The following is a 24,601-nucleotide window of genomic DNA, read 5'->3' as shown; positions in this document are numbered from 1 at the left end:
ATTCCCGGTGGCATTCCTGGGGTTATTCCTGAGGTTATTCCTGGGGTTATTCCTGAGGGCATTCCTGGGGGTATTCCCAGGGTATTCCTGGGGGTATTCCCGGTGGTATTCCAGGGACAGACCCCAGGAAGGGCCGGTTCCTCAGCTCTGGGGCTCAGGAAGAGGAAGCCCAGCCCTTGCCAGCACAGCAGCCCCGGAGGCAGTGACTGGGCAGGAAGGAATTCTGTGCTGGAAGCTCTGGGGGCTGAGGGAGAAGCAGGGGATGGGGAACACAGAGGAGCAGGAAAACTCTGCTGGGAGATGGGGACAAGGAGGGGACACCCCAGATCCTGCACCCCAAACCCTCCCAGGCTCCCAGGGGTCAGGGGAGGATTTCCCCTCCAGCAGGAGCTGAGCTGTGCCCCAGGGGTGGCCAGGGAGGAAGGGTGGGAACTCCAGGGCCACGGGATATGGGTTTCTCATCAGCCAAAGGCTCCTGCCTGCTGTCCTGCAGCCACAAAAACGCCTTGGGAAGGAAGGGGAGGATGGGCTGGCAGCCAGATGATGCTGGTCCTTCAGGGGACAGCCCCAGCCCTGTCCTGTGGGGCTGCTTGGCCCTGGGAATGTGCCTGGACACAGAACCAGGATTAACCAGGTTAGAAAAGAGCTTGGAGAGTCCCCCCAGGTCCCTGCTGAGGAGGTGCCAGCAGCACAGAGGGACCCAGGCAAGGATCAGCCCTGAAATAAAGGAAGGGACCAACACTGGGATGCTCAGCCCTGTGCTGGATCTGAGCCCTGCTCACACGGAGCTGCCACAGATAAAATCCATTTCCATCAATGGAAATGCCAGATTTACCTTTGGACAAAAGCTTTTCTCTCCTGATCCTTCCCCTCAGTAAAATCCAAAAGCAGCACGTGGTGCTGACCCTGCCTTTGTTCAATATTTACATTTTTAAGCTGGGGTGGGCTGAGCACTCCTGATGGGCTGAGGGCAGGCACCAGGGATGTGCTGGGGGATTTCTGAGCCTGCTCTGGCTGCTTCTCCCACTGGATCCAGGAGGATGGGGCAGGGACAGAGGGCTGGGGACAGTGGGGACCACCCAGCTCAGAGTTCCCAAAGCTCAGAGTATATTCCAGCCGGGATTATGAACCCCTCCAGCCTCTCCTGGCTCCCAGGCAAAGCCATCTGTGGCTTACAGCTCAAAACCCTCCATGTCACAGCTCCTAATCCAGCCCTAGGCCTCCCTAATTAGATCAGGAGCAATTATTGCCCCCAGCTGGCTCACACTGGGGACAGTGGGCACACAGAAGCCGTGGGTGCCCTGAGGATGGAGCTGGAGTGGCACCAGGGCTGGGGAGGCAACAGGGGGCTGGGAGCTGCAGGCAGGGCTGCAGTGAGCCTGGCTGGCTGTCACAGGTGCCCAAAGAGGTGCCAAAGCACCCTGAGGGCACGGCAGGACACCGTGCCAGCTCTGGGTCACACGGGGACACAAAAAGAGAGAGGAGGGAGGTGACAAACACCCAGAGGAGACAAAGGAGGGAAGGAGAAAAATCAAGAGGAGAGAAGGGAAACCAAACAAAACAAAACAGAACTCCAGGGCCCTGCCTGCACAGCAGAATTTGCTTCTGGCTGCGTTTGTGGAAATAATTCTCCAAAGCAGTGTGGAGGAAGCTGTGATTGTCTTCCCATGCTGACCCGGCTGCAGGCAGCTGCCCGTGCCTGCCTGCAGGATGTTTACTTCCCACACAGCGCTGGGATGTGCCAGGGAAACCCAAAAACCCCTCTGGGGCTCAGCAGCTCCCAGCTCCTGCCCTGCAGGATCCCCCAGCCCCACTCCAGCAGCACCCTGGGGTGTCCTGAAGGAGATCTGGGATCAGCCTGCTCTGCTGGGAGCACTCACTGCTGCTGGGACTCTCCCAGGTTCCCAAGACAAAGAGGAAAAAGTGGCTTTTCTAGTTCTGGGAGCTGTGGGGAGAGCTGATGTCCTGAGTGCAGGCAGCACAGAGGGACAGCAGAGCTGTGAGCTCCCCCAGCCTGAGAGCTGGGCTGTGCAGAGCCAGGGAACAGCCTGGATCCCGGGGATTCCAATGGATCCCACGAGTTCCACTGCACCCCAGGAGTTCCACTGCATCCCAGGGATTCCACTGGATCTCAGGAGTTCCACTGCATCCCAAGATCCCACTGGATCCCAAGAGTTCCACTGGATCCCTGGAGTTCCACTAGATCCCAGGAATTCCACTGCATCCCAAGAGTTCCACTGGATCTCAGGGATTCTAATGGATCCCAGGAATTCTACTGGATCCCAAGAGTTCCCTTTCATCCCAGGAATTCCACTGCATCCCAAGAGTCCCACTGGATCCCAAGAGTTCCACTGCATCCCAAGAATCCCACTGCATTCCAGGAGTTACACTGGATCCAGGAATTCCACTGGATCCCAAGAGTCCCTCTAGATCCCAGGAATTCTACTGGATCCCAGGAGTTCCACTGCACCCCAAGAGCTCCACTGCATCCCAGGAATTTCACTGGATCCCAAGATTCCACTTCATCCCAAGAATCCCACTGCATCCTTCGAGTTCCACTGCATCCCAAGAGTTCCACTGCATCCCAGGAATCCCACTGCATCCCAAGAGTTCCCACCCTGGCATGGCCTGGGCCCCTCCTGAGCACCCTCACACGGGTGCAGTGACACCCCCAGGCAGAACAGGAGGGTGAGGGTCCCCTTGAGCCCTCCCTGGGCAGTTCCATCCCTGAGCTCCCTTTCCATGCAGGAATTCCTGCTGCTGTCCCCCCTGAGCTCCCTTTCCATGCAGGAATTCCTGCTGCTGTCCCCCCCGAGCCTGCCCTGCCCAGCCTGGCGCTGTTTCCTCTCATCCCATCGCTGTTTGGCAGAACTGCCACCTTCCCTTTGCACCAGGAGCGTGCCAGGGTGGCTGAGTGGGGTCTGGAGGAGGATGAGGAGTGTGGCTCTGGGAATTTGGGGATCAGGACATGCTGGGGATGTGACCCTGGAGCATCAGTTCAGTGGGAACATCCCTGCTTCCAGTGCACAAATCCCACGTGCTGGCAGCTCCCTCCCATCCCCAACTGGATCTTTATTTTATTTTATTTTATTTCTTTTTTTTCCTGGATAACATTTGTTCAGCTCGTCATGGCAACAGGATCCCCTGGAACTGCAGCTGCAGCTCCTGGAGCTCTGCAGGCACCAGGGAGCCCCTCCCAGCAGAGCTCAGCCCCCAAACTGGGAGTGACTGGGAATGCAAAACTGGGAGTGACTGGGAGCCTGAACTGGGAGTGACTGGAACCCCAAACTGGGAGTGACTGGGAGCCTGAACTGGGAGTGACTGGGAATGCAAAACTGGGAGTGACTGGGAGCCCAAACTGGGAGTGACTGGAACCTCAAACTGGGAGTGACTGGGAATGCAAAACTGGGAGTGACTGGGAACCCCAAACTGGGAGTGACTGGAACCTCAAACGGGGAGTGACTGGAACCTCAAACTGGGAGTGACTGGGAGCTCCAAACTGGGAGTGACTGGGAACCCTGGACTCGGAGTGACTGGAATCTCAAACTGGGAGTGACTGGCACCCTCAAACTAGGAGTCCCAAACTGGGAGTGACTGGGAACCCTGAAATGGCGAGTGACTGGAAGTCCCAAAATGGGCATGACTGGGAATGCCAAACTGGGAGTGACTGGGAGCCCCAAACTGGGAGTGACTGGGAATGCCAAACTGGGAGTGACTGGGAACCCTGAACTGGGAGTGACTGGGTGCCCCAAACTGGGAGTGACTGGGAATGCAAAACTGGGAGTGACTGGGAGCCCCAAACTGGGAGTGACTGGGAGCCCCAAACTGGGAGTGACTGGGAGCCCCAAACTGGGAGTGACTGGAACCTCAAACTGGGAGTGACTGGGAACCCCAAACTGGGAGTGACTGGGAGCCCTGAACTGGGAGTGACTGGGAGTGACTCGAACTGGGGAGTGACTGGGAATGCAAAACTGGGAGTGACTGGGAACCCCAAACTGGGAGTCCCAAACTGGGAGTGACTGGGAACCCTGAACTGGGAGTGACTGGGTGCCCCAAACTGGGAGTGACTGGGAATGCCAAACTGGGAGTGACTGGAACCCCAAACTGGGAGTGACTGGGAACCTCAAACTGGGAGTCCCAAACTGGGAGTGACTGGGAACCCCAAACTGGGAGTGACTGGGAGCCCCAAACTGGGAGTGACTGGGAGCCCCAAACTGGGAGTGACTGGAACCTCAAACTGGGAGTGACTGGGAACCCCAAACTGGGAGTGACTGGGAGCCCCAAACTGGGAGTGACTGGGAGCCCCAAACTGGGAGTGACTGGGAGCCCCAAACTGGGAGTGACTGGGAACCCTGGACTGGGAGTGACTGGGAATCTCAAACTGGGAGTGACTGGGAGCCCCGAACTGGGAGTGACTGGGAATCCCAAACTGGGAGTGACTGGAACCTCAAACTGGGAGTAACTGGCACCCTCAAACTGGGAGTCCCAAACTGGGAGTGACTGGGAGCCCCAAACTGGGAGTGACTGGGAACCCTGAACTGGGAGTGACTGGGAGCCCTGAACTGGGAGTGACTGAGACCCCAAACTGGGAGTGACTGGAATCTCAAACTGGGAGTGACTGGGAGCTCCAAACTGGGAGTGACTGGAACCTCAAACTGGGAGTGACTGAGACCCCAAACTGGGAGTGACTGGAATCTCAAACTGGGAGTGACTGGGAATGCCAAACTGGGAGTGACTGGAACCCCAAACTGGGAGTGACTGGAACCCCAAACTGGGAGTGACTGGGAATGCCAAACTGGGAGTGACTGGAACCCCAAACTGGGAGTGACTGGGAATGCAAAACTGGGAGTGACTGGGAGCCTCGAACTGGGAGTGACTGGAACCTCAAACTGGGAGTGACTGGGAGCCCAAACTGGGAGTGACTGGAACCTCAAACTGGGAGTGACTGGGAATGTAAAACTGGGAGTGACTGGGAGCCCAAACTGGGAGTGACTGGGAACCCCAAACTGGGAGTGACTGGCACCCTCAAACTGGGAGTCCCAAACTGGGAGTGACTGGGAAGCCCAAACTGGGAGTGACTGGGAGCCCCAAAAGAGGCCACACCTCTCTGCCCACCCCAGGCCCCTTAACTGGGATGGAACTGGGATTTGGGGATAAAATCTCCAGGCTGCTGCCCAGCCCTGCTCCCCACACTGTGCCTGCAGCAGGAACTGCTCTCCACAAGGATTATCCACAGAATTCCACAAGGATTATCCACAGAATTCCAGAATTATTGCAGCTGGAAAAGCCCATAGAGCCCAAGCTGTGCCTGATCCCCACCCTGTCCCCAGCCCAGAGCACTCAGTGCCACCTCCAGGTGACACCTCCAGGGATGGGATCCAACCCTCCCTGGGCACCTTTCCATGGGGAAATTCCCCCTGCATTCCCAGCAGGGCTGTAGAGCCCCACAGGGAACCTCAGGCTCCAGGAACAGCAATAAATCCAAAACACTCTGCTCACATTTCCCAGGAACTGCTTAATTCCCCTCCCCATTATCCCTGAGAATATCTTAGCAGTTCTGGGTGTCTTGGGGAGAGGATGAGAAAGGATAGATTGCATTTTAATTAATAATTGCTGGAATGCAGGGCGGGAGCCATGGCCAGCCTGGAGCAGGAGCTGTGCCCAACAGAAGGGGACAGCACAGCTGTCCCCAGGTGCCACAGGGCTGGTGGCAGGTCCTGTGCTGGGGAGGGTCCCCAGAAGAGCTGTGAGCAGCCCCCTCTGCCATCCCCTCCTCTTGAAACCTCTGCAAGGACTTTTAGCCCAGAGCTGAAATCTGCTGTGACACGAGGAGCTCAGTGATGGGGGACAGTGACACCAGGTGTGGCACAAACCAAACCCTTCCACACACAAAAAACCAACACCAAGGTGGGCAGGAGCCACCAACACCTTCCTGCCCTCTCCCCTCCCTCCCATCTGCTGCTGTTTGCAGATGTGCAGCTGTGCAGATGTGCAGATGTGCAGATGTGCAGATGTGCAGATGTGCAGCACGCCCTGAGCTGCATTTTGGGCTGCAGGAAGGGTCACTGCAGGCAGCTGAGGAGGGGAAGATGGGATTTCCTCTCACATCTGGTGCAGCTTAAAAACATCCTGAGCTGTGTGGATGGGAACAGGGGGATGTGGGGGGATGATGTGCTGGGCTGGAAACAGGACACAGCACAGGGACCTGGCTGAGCACAAATCCCTCTGAGCAGTCACAGTGACACGTGGCTGGGCTTGGTGGCCCTCTGTGGATCCCAGGCCACGCTCTGGAGGACACCACACCTCAGCCAGGTCCTGGGGAGCAGTGCCCTGTGCCCTGCTGGACCTGTCACAAATCTGCAGTGCTGCAGAGCATCAAAGGCATCCCCACATCCCCTCCTGCACTGGGCTCACCCCAGGGCCAGCCTGGATGGGACTTGGAGCAGCCTGGGACAGGGGAAGGTGTCCCTGCCCATGGCAGGGGGTGGGACTGGATGATTTTTAATGTCCCTTCCCAAATTCAGGGATTCTGTGACATCCCCCCCAAGTGTGGGGCCAAACCTGAGCTGTCCCTGCCTGCAGCAGCTTTGGGCCACCCCAGGCTCCCTCCTGCTCCCCTGGCAGGGTGGTCTGGAGGGACACAGCCCCCCTGGCAGCCAGGCACTGGCCAGAGTCCATCTCCTCCCCTGGCTCTGATTCCTGAGCCGTGACAAGTGGGGGAGCCCCAGCCAGCTCACCTAGCCAGAGCAGGAGGGGTGGCCTGGAGCGAGCCTTGGACCCATCCCCAGGTCACAGGATTCTATTTTCAGCTCCAGCTGAGCTGGACAGGTTTTGGGGGGTCCATGCAAGGGGCTACACTCGGGTCCTAAAGCTGAGGGATGTGCAGAGCAGAATAATCTAAACTTGAGGTGCTGGCCAAAAGCTGGAAAGCCTGAGCTCATCATTCTGCTGAGGCCAGATTTCTGCTGAGCAGAGGCTGTGTTTAGTGCAGGGACACAGCTCTGGCTGTGTGGGAGTGCAGGGGGATTGTCCCCTGGCTGCCAAAGCCCACCCAGCACCACCACCCCCAGTGTGGAGCACAGGGGACCCATCCCAGCTGAAAAAAAACCCTAAAAAAAAACCCCAAAAATTTAAAAAAACCCTAAAAAGCCCAAAGAGGAAGCAGCAAAGTGTCTCTCTGAGGAAGGGGAAGGGCAAAGGAGCTGTCAGACAGGGGCATCTCCTGCTGGGCACTGTGGAGGCAGTGCCAGGGTGGCCAGGACAGGAGGTGACACAATGGAAACATTCAGGCTCGCTGCTCACATGAGACAGGCAGGACAGAAAGGAGCTTATTGCTGGCTGCTGCAGCAGGGATTTGCTGCTTGCTGCTGCTGTGGTTTGTGTGTGCAGCTTCCCGTGTGGAAATGCTTTTTCCCTTTAACCTCCACCCACCAGCCCCGTGCATTTCAGTGCTGCTTCCCAAACATATGGCACATCCATCAGGGACATCAGGGGTGCTATATTTAAAATATTACAAAAGAAAAGCCAGGAGCTGACTTTTTTTTTTTTTTTTTAAACTAGGGCAGCGTTTGAGAGGGAGCAATGTGGGGATTTAGGATTTTCTCTGGCAGCTCAGAGAAGCAGCCCCAGGCTGGCACCTCGCCACCTCTCAGCACACTGTTGCTCCCAGAGTCTGGGAACACTTTTGGGAGAGGATGTGCCTGCTCTGTCCCTGCCTGAGCCCAGCACAGCCCTGTCCAGCTGAGCCTTGCTCTGCACGTGGTGCTCCAAGAGTGCACACAGCTCCTTCCTCCCTGGCTTTTCCACAAAAATCCCTCTGGATTTATTTTTGGGGGGTGCTGAGAACCTCCTGAATTCCCCCAAATCACTCTGTGTGTGCACTGATCATTGATCTCCCAACAAGGAGACAAAATCTGATTTATCAAACCACATCCTTTGCCTTTCCCCACTCTGCACTCCCTTGTTTTATTTTAAACCCTATTCCTGTCTGCATTGTAACTCCAACCTGGGAGACTTCGTCATAGCCAGGGAATGAGGGGTGTTGGAGCTGCTATTTTTAACTCTTTCTACCCCAGCTGAAATCAAATCCCCATCCAGAGGCACTGAAATGGGAATTTGGGCTGGGGGTGACAGCTGGCAAAGCAAAGCCCTGGCGTCACCGAGGGGACAATGTCCCCAGAAATAGGCTGCAGGGCAGGGATTTTTGTTACAGAGCACCAGAGCAGCAGCCCCCAGCCAGTCCCATTCCAGGGGATGAATTACAGCTCAGGGATGGGGGCAAAACTCCAGCAGGAGCTTCCCTGGCTGGCTCCAAATTCCTCCAAGCGCTCTCACAGCCTGGGAAGGTGTTTCTGAAACAGCTGGGAGGGCACTGCCACATCCCCTTGGAGCCCTCCTGAACCAAACTCCCTGCAAATTATGGGGTGGAAGAGATGAAATCCAGTCCTGCAGCCCCCTAACACTCAGCATCCCCCAAAACAGAGCAAAGCCTCGGAGGGGAGCTGAGCTGAGCCTCCAGGAGGGTGTTTGCTGCTTTTAATCTGCCGTGATCCCCTCTTAATTCTGTTAAAGACTGCAAATGGAGCCTGTAAGTGGCCCTGGAAAGATTGTCCCCACCCCCAGGGAGCTCATTTGGGACACCTGGCCTTGCTTAGGGGTGGCAGAGGTGGATGGAGCAGGTGGGGGGACAGGGACATGCCAGGGACACCCCATGGCCACACAGAATCCTTCCTGAGCTCTCCAAGGCACAGAGCCCAAGGGGGGACAGGGACATGCCAGGGACACCCCATGGCCACACAGAATCCTTCCTGAGACCTCCAAGGCATGGAGCCCAAGCAGGAGGGGGGACAGGGACATGCCAGGGGCACCCCCATGGCCACACAGAATCCTTCCTGAGCTCTCCAAGGCATGGAGCCCAAGCTGTGCCTGATGCCCACCTTGTCCCCAGCACTGAGTGCCACCTCCAGGATGGGGACACTCCCCTCAGGACAGGCTCTCTGACCCACAGCATCCTTGGGGCAGTGCTGGAAAAGCCCACACTGCCTCATTCCATCCTCAGTGCTGGGCTGGAACCCCACGGGACAGAGCTCTGAGGAGCCCACCCAGCCCCTTGGCACTGCCAGAAGGGGACCCAGAGGGGGTTTTAAGCAATACCTGGGCAAGGTGATGCCAGGCTGGTGACAATGACAGCACCTGAGGCCTCTCTGAGCCACCTGAGCCTGGCAGAGGTGGCAGGGGGACACATTCAGCAGTGCCAGGGACAGGCTGGAGTGCTCACAGCTGATATCCCTGCTCCTCCACAGCCTCAGGTGCTGCCCCAGGAGAGGCAGAAATCCCCTGGGCTGGGCTCTGAGAGCTCCTGGTGTCACCCAAAGCCAGCTGTGGCTGCAGCTGGCCAAGGGACCGAGCTGTCCCTGTGACAAGGCAGCAGGTCCTGCTCTCCCTGCCATCTGTGTGTTTGTGTGCTTCCCACACCACCACAATCAGCAGCCTGGGCTCCAGCCAGGCTCAGGAGGAGTTCTCAGAAAACTTCCCAGCCATTTGAGCAGCCTCATCATTTCTTTTATGGCTCCCCCAGTGCAGACTCATCACCGGGATCACCACGGCCCAAAGTGACACTCCTGACAGCTCCTGGGGGCTACATCCCCAAAAATCCCAAACCTCCCTCACCTGCAGGGTCCAGCAGCCCAGCTGAGGCCAGAACCCCTCACCCTGAAAGGTTTGCCATGTCCCCAGCACAGAACTTGTCACCAGAGCTCTGCCACAGCCCTGAGGTGCACTTGGTGCAAAAACAAAGAGAGAAAATAAATCATAAACCAGTTAATGGCTGGAGTCTCCTTCCAGCTCCAAAGAAAGCTGGTGGCACCTTGTCCTGCTGGTCACCTCCTCCCTGCAGGATGTCCCCACCCTCCCAGCCCTCCACCTGCACTAAGGCTGCAAAAGTCACTCCAGTGGCCCCAGGGTGGCCAGGACTGCACCAAGCCCAAGCCAATCTCAGTTCCCACCCCAGGAAAGCGCTGCTGAAAACCCCCCCCGTGGATTTTTGGCAGTTGTGGCTCCCCTGCCTGGCTCCAGCAGCAGCAGGAAGCTGGGATGTGCTGCATTCTCCATGTGGGACCCCAGGAGAGGAGCTGTGCTGCCCCTGGGGCTGCTCTGCCTTGGCAAACCCCACTCTGATTTCAGGCTGCCTGAAAAACAGACTTGAGCTTGCACATCCCCAGACATCTGCCCCAGGCAAGCAGCAGGACACACATGCACAAGCAAATTTGGCAACTGGATGAGAGTTAAATGTGCATTTAATTGAGATTTATAGGGGAACTTGCAATGGCAATTGATTATCAAAATCAGATTATTTATGGAGGTTTAGCAGCTATACAGGAGATTAATGCTGGTTGCAGAATAAATCCTCAGTAAATGTATGTTTCTCCAGTAATCAGCTAATAACATGTCAACCTAATTATCTCCTGCAAGGGGCCCAGCAATTCTGACACTGCAAGATGTTGTCACCTGCAAATCGCCACCAGGAGCCACAAGCAGCCTCTGCCTGCACACCCACAGGGACTCCCTGTGCTGCAGCAGCTCCTCTGCTGTCCCCAACTAGTGTTTGCTCGTTAGAGAAATGTTTATTGAAGGTTTTATTGCCATGTTTCTGGCAGCAGCAAAGCTGTGCCATGCAGCCAGCCCCACCCTGGGCTGCTGAGGGTCCCCTCCTCTGCCCAGATGCCAGGATGTGCCACAGGGATGTCCCCAGGGGATTCCATCCTGGGAGGAGGTGGCAGATGCCCCCAGGAGGGGCAGGAGGGTGCCCTGCCTCTCGCCATGGCCACAGGACCACTGCTGTGGGATGCAGGGATGCTCTGGCAGTCACCATGGCAACCCCAGTACACAGCCAGGAGAACAAAGCTGCCAGGAGAGAAACTGCAGAAGGGAAGAGAAAAGGAAGGTGGGGTGGAAGGAAAAAAATCAGGAAAGGCCTTGGAGCAAAGGCTGGGGCAGGGGGGAGCCCTGGGGAGGGGAAACAGCGGTGGTGGAAGATGGAGCTGCCACCAGGATGCTCTCCTGGGGATGACCTTCAGCACAGCCACCCCCTGAGTGCACCCTGGGACATTCTGTGTGTCCCAGCAGAGGATCCCTCCAGGACACGGCCTGTGCCCCTGCCAGGGTGAATGTCCCACTGTGGGGCAGGGGGTGACACCACCAGAAAGCCCAGAGGAGCTCTGGGGCAGGGTCAGACCTCAGGGACCCTCAGGGGATGGATGGATGGATGATGGATGGATGGATGGATGGATGGATGGATGATGGATGGATGGATGATGGATGGATGATGGATGGATGGATGATGGATGGATGATGGATGGATGGATGGATGGATGATGGATGGATGGATGGATGGATGGATGGATGATGGATGGATGGATGATGGATGGATGATGGATGGATGGATGATGGATGGATGGATGGATGGATGGATGGATGATGGATGGATGGATGGATGGATGATGGATGGATGGATGATGGATGGATGATGGATGGATGGATGATGGATGGATGGATGGATGGATGATGGATGGATGATGGATGGATGGATGATGGATGGATGATGGATGGATGGTGATGGATGGATGATGGATGGATGGTGATGGATGGATGATGGATGATGGATGATGGATGGATGATGGATGGATGATGGATGGATGGATGGATGGATGATGGATGGATGATGGATGGGTGGATGGATGATGGATGGATGGATGGATGGATGGATGGATGGATGGATGGATGATGGATGGATGGGTGGATGGATGATGGATGGATGGATGGATGGATGGATGGATGGATGATTGGATGAAGGGATATTGGATGATGGCTGGATGGATGGATGATGGATGAGGGGATTTTGGATGGAGGGATGAGGTTATTCAGCACCTTCCCCTTTCCCAGCACAGATGGGTTGGCTCTGATTTTGGGTCACACACATCACACCAGCTCAGGTCTCTCCCACTCCACCCCAGTTTCGGGCTCCAGGCCCACTTCTGAGCCCAGCTGTGCCAGCTCTTTGTCCTGCTGCTGCCCACGTGGAGCAGGGCTGCCTGAGCCCCCTAAAAGGTATTTTAGGGCTCAGAACACAAACAATAACCAGTCCCAAACCCACAGCAGTGGCTGGCTGTGAAAGGAACCTGGAACCAGTGGAAAATCGAGTGCAGGACAATTCATTGCACGTCTTAGGGCTCACCTGACCCCAGAGCAGGGGCAGAGCAGGGGGCAGAGGGGCAACCACCAACCCCTTGTTCAGCAAGAACACATCCACACTCTGCACTCTCCCTTCTCCTCCCCACTCCAAAGGCAGAGAATCCAAAACCATTCACCAGGGTTTGGGTCAGAAAGCAGCAACTCCAACCTCTCTCAGCACGAATGGAAAATAACATCCCAACCCCACCTGGCTGTTTATCCTAATGAAATAACAAACCCCAGAGGGAAGATCCCCCTCTGCAGAGCAGCCCTGGCTGTAGCTGAGCAGGAAACACAGACACAGCCTCTTCTGGTGCCTCCCCCAGCTGAGAGGACAAGAACGGTACTGAGGGGGCAGCAGGAGGTCACAGATCCATGGAACCCTGGCAGGAATGGGAGAAAAACTGAGCAAACATCCAGGAAAAAGCCTGGTGAAGCAGCTCAGCCATTTTAGCAAAGAGGAGATGAAAGGAACCACGAGGTGAGGGGCACAGGAGCTGCTGGAGCAGGGGATGGGCACCCAGAAAGCTGCAGCAGTGGGACAGGAGTCTCCAAAAATCAAACCACACCTCTGCACCGGTGTGACACAGCCAAGGGGGCTCCACACCCCCTCCAGGCACATCCTGGGGCTCCCCAGCAAGAGGTGCCAGCAGGGACAAGGCACACCTGGCACAACGAACAGCCCTGGGCACAGAGAGAATTCCTCACCCTCCTCCTGCTCCCCTTGGCTCCTGCATTCTGAATCCCGACTTCCAGAGCAGGGGGAGCTCTGGGCAGGCAGACAGGGCTGGCTCCTGCTAAAAGCCTTTGGTGCTTTCATCAGGGCTGGGGAAAAACCAGGGGGGAGGCGAGGGGCCAAGCCCTGGCAGCGGGTCCTGCTGCTCATGGGCACAGAGATTGAGTCCTGCTGATGGCCAGAGAGGCCCCTGGCACAGAGGCTGGACACAGTTAAAGGAATAAAGCAGGGATTTATTAAAAACCCTTCACAGGATTCACCTTGGGCAGGTAAAGAGCCTGGATGTGGCTACACCCAAGATGGACCCAAGTCAGGAATTTTCACACTTTTATCAGTTCTGTTCCATTCCCACTTGGGGTTCATTGTCCAATCCCAGCTCCAGGCTCTGCAGTCCCACCCTCCCAGATTCTCTCCTCAATTCCCTGTTTGCACTTTTTGGGGCTGGAGCTGCAGCATGTCCTTGGTTCTGGGCTGGAAAAGGATTGTTGTGTGTGCCTGGGCTGGGAGAGAACCTGGAACACTTTGTGTGGAGTTCAGAGTCACACACCAATACAGAGCCTGGAACACTTTGTGTGGAGTTCAGAGTCACACACCAATACAGAGCCTGGAACACTTTGTGTGGAGTTCAGAGTCACACACCAATACAGAGCCTGGAACACTTTGTGGGGAGTTCAGAGTTCTATCCTAACGCAGGGCAGAGTCTGGGAAATATAAAAACTAAAACTTGAGGCATCACTCCCTCCTGGGCAGGGAGGGTTTAACCCTCTCCACCCCACCTCTCCATGTGTAAATAAACCCGTGTGTGTCCAGGAAAGCACCAGAGCCCCTTTTAACCCCTTGGTGCTGCGGGCACAGGAATTGGAGCATCCCTCGTTAGCAGAGCCATTCATGCAGCTCAGCTCACCCACGCCGAGGTCACGGCTGCCTTCCCCGCTGAGATGTCCCTCCCTAGCCGAAGCGACAGTCTGTCCCCAGGAGCCTCTGGATGCCACTTCGCCCAGCTCCTCATTAGCGACAATTAACGGGCAATCAATGGGCCCGGCAGAGCTGGCACTTTGCAGGGAACAAGTCCCCTTTCAGCGGGAGGAAAAAACGAGCATGGCCTTTGTTGTGCTTTTGGTGAAGTGAGCCAAAACCTGCCTGCCTGGGGACAGAACTGTGTCCCAAACTGGAGCCATGCAGGCAGAGAGGGCTGGGGGTGCTGCAGGTGTCACCTCCTGCCAGCCCCAGGTGTCCCCAGGTGTCACCTCCTGCCAGCCCCAGGTGTCACCTCCTGACAGCCCCAGGTGTCCCCTCCTGCCAGCCCCAGGTGTCCCCTCTGCCCAGCCCTCCCTCTGGACACCCATGAGATGCTCCCAGTCAAGGTGGGAGCAGGGACCAGGGGTAGAATCATGAAATAGCTTAAAATTCATCTCCTTCCACCCCAGCCATGGTAGGGACACCTTCACTGTCCCAGGCTGCTCCAAGCTCATCCAGCCTGGCCTTGGGCACTTCCAGAGATCACAGCTGCTCTGTGCCAGCCCTGCCCACCTCCCAGAGAAGGAATTTCATCCTAATGTCCCATCCAACCTCACTCTCTGTGGTGCAAAGCCAAGCCCTGCATCCTGCCCCTCCATCCCCTATAAATTATCTCTCTCCACATTTCTTGCAGGCTCCCTTCAGGTACTTTGGGTGATCCCAAAGCTTCTCTTCTCCAGGCTGGACAATCCCTCTGCTGTGCTGGGAGCCCAGAGCAGGATGCAGCACTCCAGGAGGGGATGGGCACTCTGCAGCCAGGACAGTTCCATGTCCCTGACCTCTTACACTGGGCTCCTGAAAGGATTTTGTCGTGCTGGAAATGCTGGTGCAGAATCACCCACAGGGATCAGGCAGGATCCCTCCAGCTTCACTACTCCCTGGAGTTGGGCACTGCCAACCCTCCACAGCCTCTGCTTGCTGGGAAAGGGGAAAAAAAAAAAAAAAAGACAAGAAAGCAAGAGGGAGATGGGCTGGATGTGACAGGCTGGGGGTGTGACACAGGAGCCTTGTTTGCAGCGTTTTGTCCCTGCAGTTGGAGCAGGGGCAAAGCCAAGAGTGTTCCCCACCAAACAAAGCCACAACACTGAGCTTTTCCTGCCAGGGGCACAGCTGGGGAGGGCAGCAGCACCTCAGGGTGCTGGGGCACAGCTGGGGAGGGCAGCAGCACCTCAGGGTGCTGGGGCACAGGCAGAGCAGTGCTGATGGCTCCTGCCACACTCCCAGGATGGGAAACTCCTGCCATGCCTCCAGCCACCCTCCCTGCAGCACTGCAGTGTCTGACTGCACCCTGAGCCTGCCAGGGGCTGACCTGGGGGTTCCACATCCCAAAGAGAGGGCACAGAGCCTTGTGCCACTGGGGATTGGGGACACAAGTCCAGGCCAGCCTGGGGACGAGATGGGACCTGGGGATGGGGGGATCAGTGGCCACAGCAGACCCCAGCAGCTCTCCAGGATCAGAGGAAGGATTTGTCAGATCTCTCACTGACTGAGAGCCCTTTGTGCCCAGTGGCTGTGCTGTGCCCAGAGAAGCCAAAGCAATCAGCATTTCTTGGAGACACTCTGGAAAATGTTCCCTGAGCGATGGGGAGAGCACAGCAAAGGGCCTGGAGGCACCTGCCAGCTCTGGGAGCTGCTGTGCTGGCAGTGCCACTCACAGCAGGACTGTCCCCACACAGGGCACTCCTGCAGCCCTGGGAGATGCTGTGCTGGCAGTGCCACTCACAGCAGGACTGTCCCCATGGCGCAGGGCACTCCTGCCAGCCCTGGGAGATGCTGTGCTGGCAGTGCCACACAGAGCAGGGACTGTCCCCACACAGGGCACTCCTGCCAGCCCTGGGAGCTGTGCCTTCACTGAGCCCCACCCCAGCTCTGGGCATTCCAGGCAGCACAAAGGCAGGGCACAGACAGCTCCCAGCACCTTTCCCAGGTGGGAAAGGCCACCAGGAGAGCCCTGAGCTCCAGGCTGAGCAGGGGACAGCAGGGATGAGCTGGCTGGGATCAGCCCCAGCAGCAGCTGCAGCTGGCTGAGGCACGGATTATTTTTACAGCTACTTGTAGAATGCAGTGAGTGCCTGTGGGCCCGAGCTGGGCTCACCCCAGCCCTGTCCCAGCACGTGCAAGGCACAGATCTCCCTGGAGGGTTTTTTATAGGGTTTCCTGCTCCCCCTGGGCACGCAGCTCATGGCCACACCACCCCCTCCACTCACATGCCGCTCACCAAAGTCTTTCCATTCCCTCCCGAGCTGTTTCCTCTCCTCTCCTTATTAGGGATCCACCTACCTATCCATCTTCTCATTCTCTCCCCCTCCGTGGCTATTTTTAAGATGCCATAAAAGCTTTCAACGGGAGCATCCTCAGGGAGGGAAGGGATTTTATATGTAGTCCATCAGAAGGAGTCATCACCACATAACTCACCACACAGGCAGTGACTTTCCTTTTTTTTTTTTGTTTTTTTTTTTTTTTTGCAAAAGCAGGGGAGGAGAGAACATCCCCACTCAATCCTCAGCCAGCTCATCCAGGCAGCTCCTTTTCCAGAGGGGAAGGATCAGACCCAGCCCACTCCTCTCCCAGCAGGGACAGATGTGCAAGGTCTCTCGAGTCACATCTGGGGGTGGATGAAGGATGGTTTTGCTGCCTCATCAAAGCCTGGGATCATCCAGCTTCATGCCTCAGCAGAGGAACAATGCCTGAGAGGTTCTGCCTGTGTGCCCACACACCTGGCAGCTGCTCTGCTGCTTGGTTCATGGTCAAAAGGTGGAGGAAATTCCAGCAAAGCTGCCTCCAAAGGCACAGCCTGGACAGACAGACACAGACAGATGGCCCCAAGGTGCTGCTGATGCCTTGGAGGTTCTCTGTGCCTGCTCTGGGAATCCAGGCTGGGAGCAGCTGGGACTGGGAGATCCCCAGCACATGTCCCAGTGCCTCTGAGCCAGGCAAAGACCCACCCAGTCCCCAAGAGGATTTAAAAATAGCTGCCATTCTCCAGCAAGAGCAATCCCTGGAAGTGTCCAAGGCTAGGCTGGGCAGGGCTTGGAGCAGCCTGGGCTGGGGAAGGTGTCCCTGCCCATGGCTGGGGCTGCTACAACAGCTTCAAGGTCCCTTCCAGCCCTGGTCACTGTGTAATTCCATGAAAATTCCATGATGGCCAGGGCTGGCAGCACAGCTGGGATGTTGGGAAGGGCAGGCAGGGCTATGGGTGTTTCTGAGGGGGGTGACATGAGGATTTGGGAGCTCACACCCAGCCCTGTTCTACAATTATCTGATCCTGCAGCATCTCTGGGAAACACAACAGGACAGGTCAAACCCTGGGACTCAGGCTCAGGCTGGCTTGAGGAAGGGCTTTTGAGGCTGGCAAAGCTTTTCCTGCCCCACAGCTCTCCAAATGTGCCACTTGTTGCCAAGAAAAACCAGAAGCTGAGGGGATGGCTCCAAACCTCAAGCACCTGCTCCCTTCTCCCACTGCTGTGCTCCTTCCCACAAGGACTTTCCCAGCTCTGAACCTTTTCCAAGAGTCAGAAAGAAGCTGATTCAAAATGGAAGTGGAATAAAATGTCCATGAACAGAAAAACAAACGATCCTCAGGGCTCTGCAGACCTTGCCAGGCCAGCAAGGGTAAGAAGAAAGGAAGGTCAGACAGGCTGGCTGAGGAAACCACAGCAGCAGCTCCTTTTTCTTTCTGCTCTCCGCCCCAGGCAGTGGAGAAAGCTCATCAATTCCCAGGCCAGGGCTTATGGCTGATACTGATAAAGCATTCAGAAAACTCCACCTGAGCTGAAAAATGCACCGAGGAACTGGGGCCTATCAAATACCTGAGCCACCAGCAAATAAATGAGACCTGTGCAGCCGAGTTTGCTCCTGGGAGAGATCACTTTGGGCCTGCTAAACCTCAACCAGCCCTTCCCTGAAAGCCAGGAGTGCATTCCAGCACTGTGGGGAAGTGTATTCCACTGTTCTATCCCCCCAGGGATGCTCTGAGCCCCCTGATTCCAGAGGTGCTGGGCACAGCAGGATGCGGCACAATCAACTTCCCTGCTCCAGGCTCCCAGTGCCCCTGCCAGCCTTGCCCACAGCCAAAACCCCTGAGACTGAGGCAGCTGGGCCTCCCCTCCACATTCCCTTTCATCCTGCAGAATTCTCCATCATTGCTCACCCCAGCTCTTGCCATGACCACTCCACCCCCAGACGCTTTCTGGAGCTGCTGCAGCGCTCCCAGCTCAGCACTGATGAATTAAACCACTAAAAATACCCAGTGAGGTTCCAACCACCCTGTCACGACAGGGCTGCAGGGTCTGGCAGGAGCTGGGCGGGTTTTTCTTCCCTCCTGCCATCCCAAATGCCATTATCCTGCTGAACCAGTCATCACTGGATGATTAGAAAATGTGCTCTTTATTTTGGAGGAATTGGAAGAACTCAATCGCTTCAATTGACCTTACACACGCACTCCACTGGCCTGCAGGGCCACTTTCCGTGGCTGCTGCTCTTCCAAGGGCCAGCTGCCAGCAAAGAGGGTTTGAAAGAGCCTGGATGAAGCCTGGGGAGAGGACAGAGCCCATCCAGCAGCCCAGGCTCAGAGCTGCTGCCTGGGATTGGAATTCTCTGGCAGCAAAGCCGAGGCAATGGGTGATTGTCCCTCTGCAGGAAAACAGGGAATGATTTGTAGCTGGGTGTTTGTCACAGCCAGGGTATTGAGAGGACTGAAATGCAGGCAGGGACTCTGCCCAAATTCTGGAAAACACCTTGCTCATGACACCAAACCCTCTGGGTTCCCTGCATTTCTGAACACAGGGAATAAAAATAAATAAAACAACTCCCTGCAGGACCCTCCCAGCTGCTGTCCCACAGGGTGGGGACACCTGGTGAATCACCTGCCTGAGGAGCAGAGCTGCAGCTCCCAGGGATGTGCAGCACCACAGGATTCCTCTTTAATTACACAGGGCCTTAATGGAGTTTGCTGGTAAACACCTTGTAGCCACATGTGCCTGGAGATTACGGGGTAATTACGCTTAGAGGATCACGATCTGAGAGCAAGCACGATTTAGGGAAGACAAAAATAACCAGGCAAACATGCTGCATTCATCAGGATCTGTCAGGAAAGCCTTCCCTTCCCAAAGGCTGTCCAGCCTTTCCTCACAGCTCCTTCTCAGAGTGGGAAATTCCTCCGGGCAGGAATTTGAGAGGTGGCAGGGACAGGGATGAAACTTTCCACTTGGCATACCAAACCTTCTTGGGGAGCTCCAGCAGGCTCCCAGCTGCTCCAAGCACGGGGAGAAACGGCTCAGCCCACCCTGGGCTGGGCTGCCATCAGATCCTGGCCTCTCTTTTGTCCCAGGTGGAGACAGAAGGGGATGTGGAAGGTGCCAGGTTTGTGAACCAGCCCCAAGCACCCGGTGCCACACTGATCCAGACCCTGCCAAACCCAGGAGCTGGGATGTCTCCTGCATCCCAGGGGCACCTTGCTGCTGACAAAATCAGCTGTTCTGGGTTGTTCTGGGTCTCACAAAAAGCAGCAGCCCCTCTCCCACCCCCAAGGAGCTGGGCCAAGAGGGATGAGATGTGCAAATGGCACGGCGTGACTCACAGACAGCACCCCACGGACCTGCAGCACCCAGCCCTGCTGGCTGCCTCCAGAGCAGCAGAAGGGATTCTTCCCACTCCTTTCAGAGGCTGAAATCCTCAGGACAGTGCCAGCTTTAACCCTTTCAGCACAAACACAGCGCTGCTCACATCAAACTCCCTGCCCACACTCCCAGGGGGGTGCTGGCTGCAGGCAGAGGAGATTCCAGGGGCTGATTTTAAGGGATGTTCTCTCAGCCAAGGTTTGTCCTACAAGCTCCAGCTGCCATGGAAATGCCAAGCAGCACCACAGATGTGTTTTCTAAGGCAGGGATCCATTAGTAAGCAATTAGTGAGAGGCAGTGATAGCCTAACAAATGCCAACACTGTGCCCTCCAAACCCTCAGTGCACACCTGGAACCCCAGGAGCAGAGGCCACCTTCCCACCCTCAGGGGTGAGATAAAGTGCTTTTATCTCTTCACCTCAAACACAATTATTTTTTTTTTAATTTTGAAGGCTTTGCCTTCATGATGATAACATGGGCTCTCCAAATCCAGGGTGAAAAGCAACCCCCTGTCCCCTCAGCAGGGGCTGGGGAGGCTCCTGTGTGCTGTGCATGGAGTATCTCAGAGATAAACGCAGCAAACCCTGCCCAGAGCTCCTGGAGAGCTCACAGATTCGCTCACCAGCATGGCTTGGGGCCAGCCGTGGCCCACAGCCACAGGTTTCCTGCCTCACATCAGCTCCAGGCAGGAGAGAAGCGTGAACAAAATGCACCCAGCGAGATGGGGAGCAGTGTGGGAATTCACAGATCAGATGGTGGCATTTTATCCTCAGCTGTGCATCTCCTGGCTTTGACAGCCCCAAAATTTTAGCCCCGCAGGCACAGCTGGGCACCATAAATTTGTGCACAGCCCTTCTTCAGCCCTTGGCCTGGGGGGAAAACAGCCCAAAAAATCGAAGCAGCAGACCTGTCCATGCTGGGAGCGCTGGGAAGCCTCTGACAAGTGGCACCAAGCTCCACTGGCCACCAGCAGAGGGGTGAAAAAGCCAAGGTAGGTCGGTGGCATCACAGGGGTGACACAGAGGTGGCACTGACACAAGGATTTGGTTTTTTGGGCCTCGTGGGCAGATGGGTTTGAGGGCTGCAGGCTGGGGAGGGATGCCCAGAGCTCACAGCAGCCCCAGAACAGCAGAGATGGCCCCACAGCCCAGCCTGGCCCACAGAAGAGCAGCACTGAAGCACCTTTGGGCACTCAAATTGTGCACAGGGAAAACACCTGGGAGCCCAACAGGGCAGAGCCAGCACCCAGCAGGGTTTGCACACACCTGGAGTGACCCAGAAACCACCAAGCCCAGCACTGTGAGTGACCAGGAGATGTCCCAGAGTTGCCAAGACTCAAACTGACCACTCAAAACGGGGTAATGGCAATTTAGGCTGCAAAGCCCCACCAAAAAGGGCTTGGCAAGAGCTCTGGCACTGCTGAGTGACTGCCCAGGGCCACCAAAGGAGGAGCAGCTCCCGAGGGACTGGCAGTGGGGCAGGGCAGAGCTGGGCTCTGGGAGTTTGGCTCCCTGGCACCTCTCTGCATGTGGGAGGCTGAGCTGGAGGAGTTCCTGCAGCACCATCAGATAGCTGGAACACCCCAGTGCCATAAACAGCCCTTATCTCCAACAGCCAAGCCAGCTGTCGACAGCTGGGAAGGAATCCCACAAGGAACCAACAGGCATTTGTCAAAACTGGCTCAGAGGAGGCTCAGCAGCCCCACCTGCCCACGGTGGCCACTGAGCCCACCAGGCCTCTGCAGCAGGCCCCGAGGAGCAGAGGGAGGACCCTTTGTTATCAGGCATCCTGCAGGCTCGGAAAGAATCAGCCCCTATTGTTTCCTACCTATGCAGCACCAGCCCTGCTCCCCCGGGAGGGGGGCACTGCTCCTGTCCCAGGTGTGGCTGGGGCAGAGGGCACCTGCAAAGTTTGCTGGGCTCTGACACAGCCCCACAGAGCTGGAATCACCTGTTCTGTTGGCTCAGAGCGTGCCAAGGCATTTTTCACGGTGTTTTGCTCGGGAACCACCCCAAGCCCTGGGATTGAGAAACCTCGGCACGCCGGTGCAATGGAGAAGTTGCTGCTCTGCTGGCACAGGCTCTGCTCCTCACACAGCTCCAGGATTCACAGGAGGGGCAGGGGGGCTTCCCTGGAGAGGTTATCCCAGGAGGGAGCCCCTCAGGTGGCCACCAGCATCAGACACTTGCTGCTGCTGAGGGAAGGGATCAAAGCGAGGTGGGCACGGCTGTCACACAGCACAGCAGGCAAGGAGCAGAAATTGATTGTGACTCGCTCAACCCTGATCAATGTTCCCAGACTTTCCAGCAAGGGCACGGGATCCAAAGTGAGCAGCCTGGTGCCAGTTCTCATCTTATGCAGCACATTTCCGAGCTGTGCTTCTTTAGAAATTCATCCACAGCGCATGAGTGCCTCTGTCCCCGTCTCACAGCACAATAGCAACACCCACACCCCCAGCTGCACAAGGTCTGGGTTTTGGTGTTTTTTTTTTTTTTTTGCACCTGTGCTTTGCTCAGGTTTCTGGGTCTCTCCTTCTCCTCCTCCCCTCACATCCATTTCTTCCCAGGCAGAGGCAGCAGCAAGTGAGGCTGTGCCTGTCAGAGCGCTCCTGGCTGCCTCTCACCATGTTGCGTATCGACATTTCAGTCGATGCTCTGCCCTCCAAAACCCCAGAAATCCAAGCCAAGAAAAGTACTCCGCGGAGATAAGCCCCACGGCTCAGCCCACATCAAACCCAGCCGAGCCAGAGCCTGGCAGAAAGCAGGCAAGCCAAAAGCAGGCAGGAAAACAACCCCAAATTCCATCCCACCAGGCTTGTCAGCGCTGCTATGACATTTTCTTTCCAATTCCTCCCAGCCAGCTCGGTGCGGTATCAGCCCCATTCGCACAGCCAAGACGAGAGGACGCCGTACTCACTGCTAGTGCTCATCCTGCCGCTCCTTCCCCGTCCTTCTCATCCAACAAAGGGGCAAAGATGCTCTTTAAATCCGCTTTTCCTGCCGCGGGAGGAGGCTGCTCCCCTTCTCCCAGGAGCGATATTCCCGCTGCGATCCCGATCCGCCGCCTAGCGCATCCCAGGGCTGGCGGATGCCAAGGTCACGGCTGGCGGGGAGGGGACACGGGGGGTGGCCGGGACCGGCCCGGGGGAGGGTCCCGGAGGAGCGGAGGGGCCGGCCGGGCTCGGCCATGCACTGCGGAGCGCGGCCGCAGCCGCCCGCTTATAGCGGCGGGGCCGTGCAGAACCGGGACCGCCCCGGCACCGCCCCGGCACCGCCCCGGACCGGCGGCACCGCCCGCGGGCAGCGACCCGCCCGGGGACCCGCCTGGGGACGGGCAGGGACCGGCAGGGATGGGCAGGGACGGGCAGGGATGGGCAGGGATGGGCAGGGATGGGCAGGGATGGGCAGGGCGGTGGCCGCACGGACACGGATCCTTGCACGGACACGGAGGTGGCTGAGGGATGCTCGGCCTTGGCACTGCCCTGCCCTCGGTTCTGTGCACAGTCCAGTCCTGCCCACTGCCCTGCCCTGTTCTGTCCTGTCTTTATTTCTGTCCTGCCCACTGCCCTGCCCTGTCCTGCCTTCAGTCCTGCCCACTGCCCTGCCCTGTTCTGTCCTGTGCTGCCTTCAGTCCTGCCCACAGCCCTGCCCAGCCCTACCCTGCCCTGTCCTCAGTTCTGCACACAGTCCAGTCCTGCCCTGCCTTCAGTCCTGTTCCCTTCCCTTCCCTTCCCTTCCCTTCCCTTCCCTTCCCTTCCCTTCCCTTCCCTTCCCTTCCCTTCCCTTCCCTTCCCTTCCCTTCCCTTCCCTTCCCTTCCCTTCCCTTCCCTTCCCTTCCCTTCCCTTCCCTTCCCTTCCCTTCCCTTCCCTTCCCTTCCCTTCCCTTCCCTTCCCCATTTTCTGCCCCCAGCTCACCCCTCCTTGTCTCCGGGCTCCTGCCCAGCCCTGGTGCCACCCCTGCCCTGCCCTGCCCTGCCCTGTTTGCTCTCCAGCATCCCCAGAAATGCTGTCCCAGGACAGAGGGATGCAGTTCATGCCGTAATCTGCATTTCCTGCAGTGCCAAGACCCCCTCCTGCAGCTGTCCAGGCTGGCACCCCCAGCTCTCCTGGCAGCGTGTCCCATGCCAGGGCGGGGCAGGGAGCATGGAGAGGATGGAAGGGGCTCTTCCCTCGGGATCAGAGCAACCTTCCCTGCTGCCAGCACCTCAGCATCCCTGCAAAGGCTCCAAAGCTCCATTTTTTATGGGTGAAACCCTCTGCCTCAGAACAAAGCCACGCCAGGCTGCTCCCCAGGCACCCACAGAGCCGGGGCTGTGCCCGCCTGCCCGCAGAGCCCCCGGGAAGCTGCGCTGGGATCCAAGCTGCGATTCTCGCAGCGATTCCAGGATGTGAGCTCCAGCCCTGGCGCTAATGAAAGAGGTTTTTCATGCAGCGTGACAGGCGCTGTGTCCCTGGCGCTGCTGGGGCTGGAGAGCTGCTCGGAGAGGCCCTTTGGCTTCGCCCTGCTCGCTCTTTGATTCGCAGCAGATGTTGGTGGTGACGTGACAAGACAGGTAGCAGGTCGTGAGAGCCGTGCTGGTGCTGCCAGCTCTCTGCAAGCCCTGCTGGCTGTCCCCTGTGGCTGTCCCCTCCTCCTGAGCTGGCAGGGGATGAGCAGGGGGAGTGGGAGCCTGGAGGATCCTGCAGGGCTGGGGGGACGGAGCTGCTGGTACAGAAGGATTGAGAGACGCTGTTTGCAGGAGCATGTAGTGACAGGACAAGAGGGACTGGCTTTAGAGGAGGTTTAGATTTGATATTGGGAAGAAATTCCTGGCTGGCAGGGTGGGGAGGCCCTGGCACAGGGTGCCCAGAGCAGCTGGGGCTGCCCCTGGATCCCTGGAAATGTCCAAGGCTGGATGGAGCTCTGAGCCACCTGGGCTAATGAAAGGTGTCTCTGCCCATGGATGATCTTTAAAACCCTTTCCATCTCAGGCCATTCGATGACTCTGTGATGATTCCATGAC

General features: G+C 57.1%; 1 protein-coding gene across 6 annotated transcripts in view; it reads right to left on the bottom strand.

Moving 5' to 3' along the window:
* Positions 1–22,808, bottom strand: part of ABLIM3 (actin binding LIM protein family member 3) — a 48,688-nt gene extending 25,880 nt beyond the window's left edge. For 2 of the 6 annotated variants that reach the window (XM_033073306.1, XM_033073308.1), the window contains exon 1: positions 22,516–22,806. In XM_033073306.1, coding sequence (XP_032929197.1) covers positions 22,516–22,528 — 13 coding nt within the window. In that variant the 5' untranslated portion in view covers positions 22,529–22,806. Of the gene's footprint in view, positions 1–22,515 lie in introns of all 6 variants that reach the window. The other 4 variants (XM_033073311.2, XM_033073310.1, XM_033073309.2 and 1 more) reach the window with 4 other exon arrangements.
* Between the last annotated feature and the right edge of the window lie 1,793 nt (positions 22,809–24,601).

This window comes from Catharus ustulatus, chromosome 15, assembly GCF_009819885.2.
Source record: "Catharus ustulatus isolate bCatUst1 chromosome 15, bCatUst1.pri.v2, whole genome shotgun sequence".
Classification (NCBI taxonomy): domain Eukaryota; kingdom Metazoa; phylum Chordata; class Aves; order Passeriformes; family Turdidae; genus Catharus; species Catharus ustulatus.
Note: the sequence above shows the minus strand (reverse complement) of the source record. Positions and strands in the feature narration are given on the sequence as shown.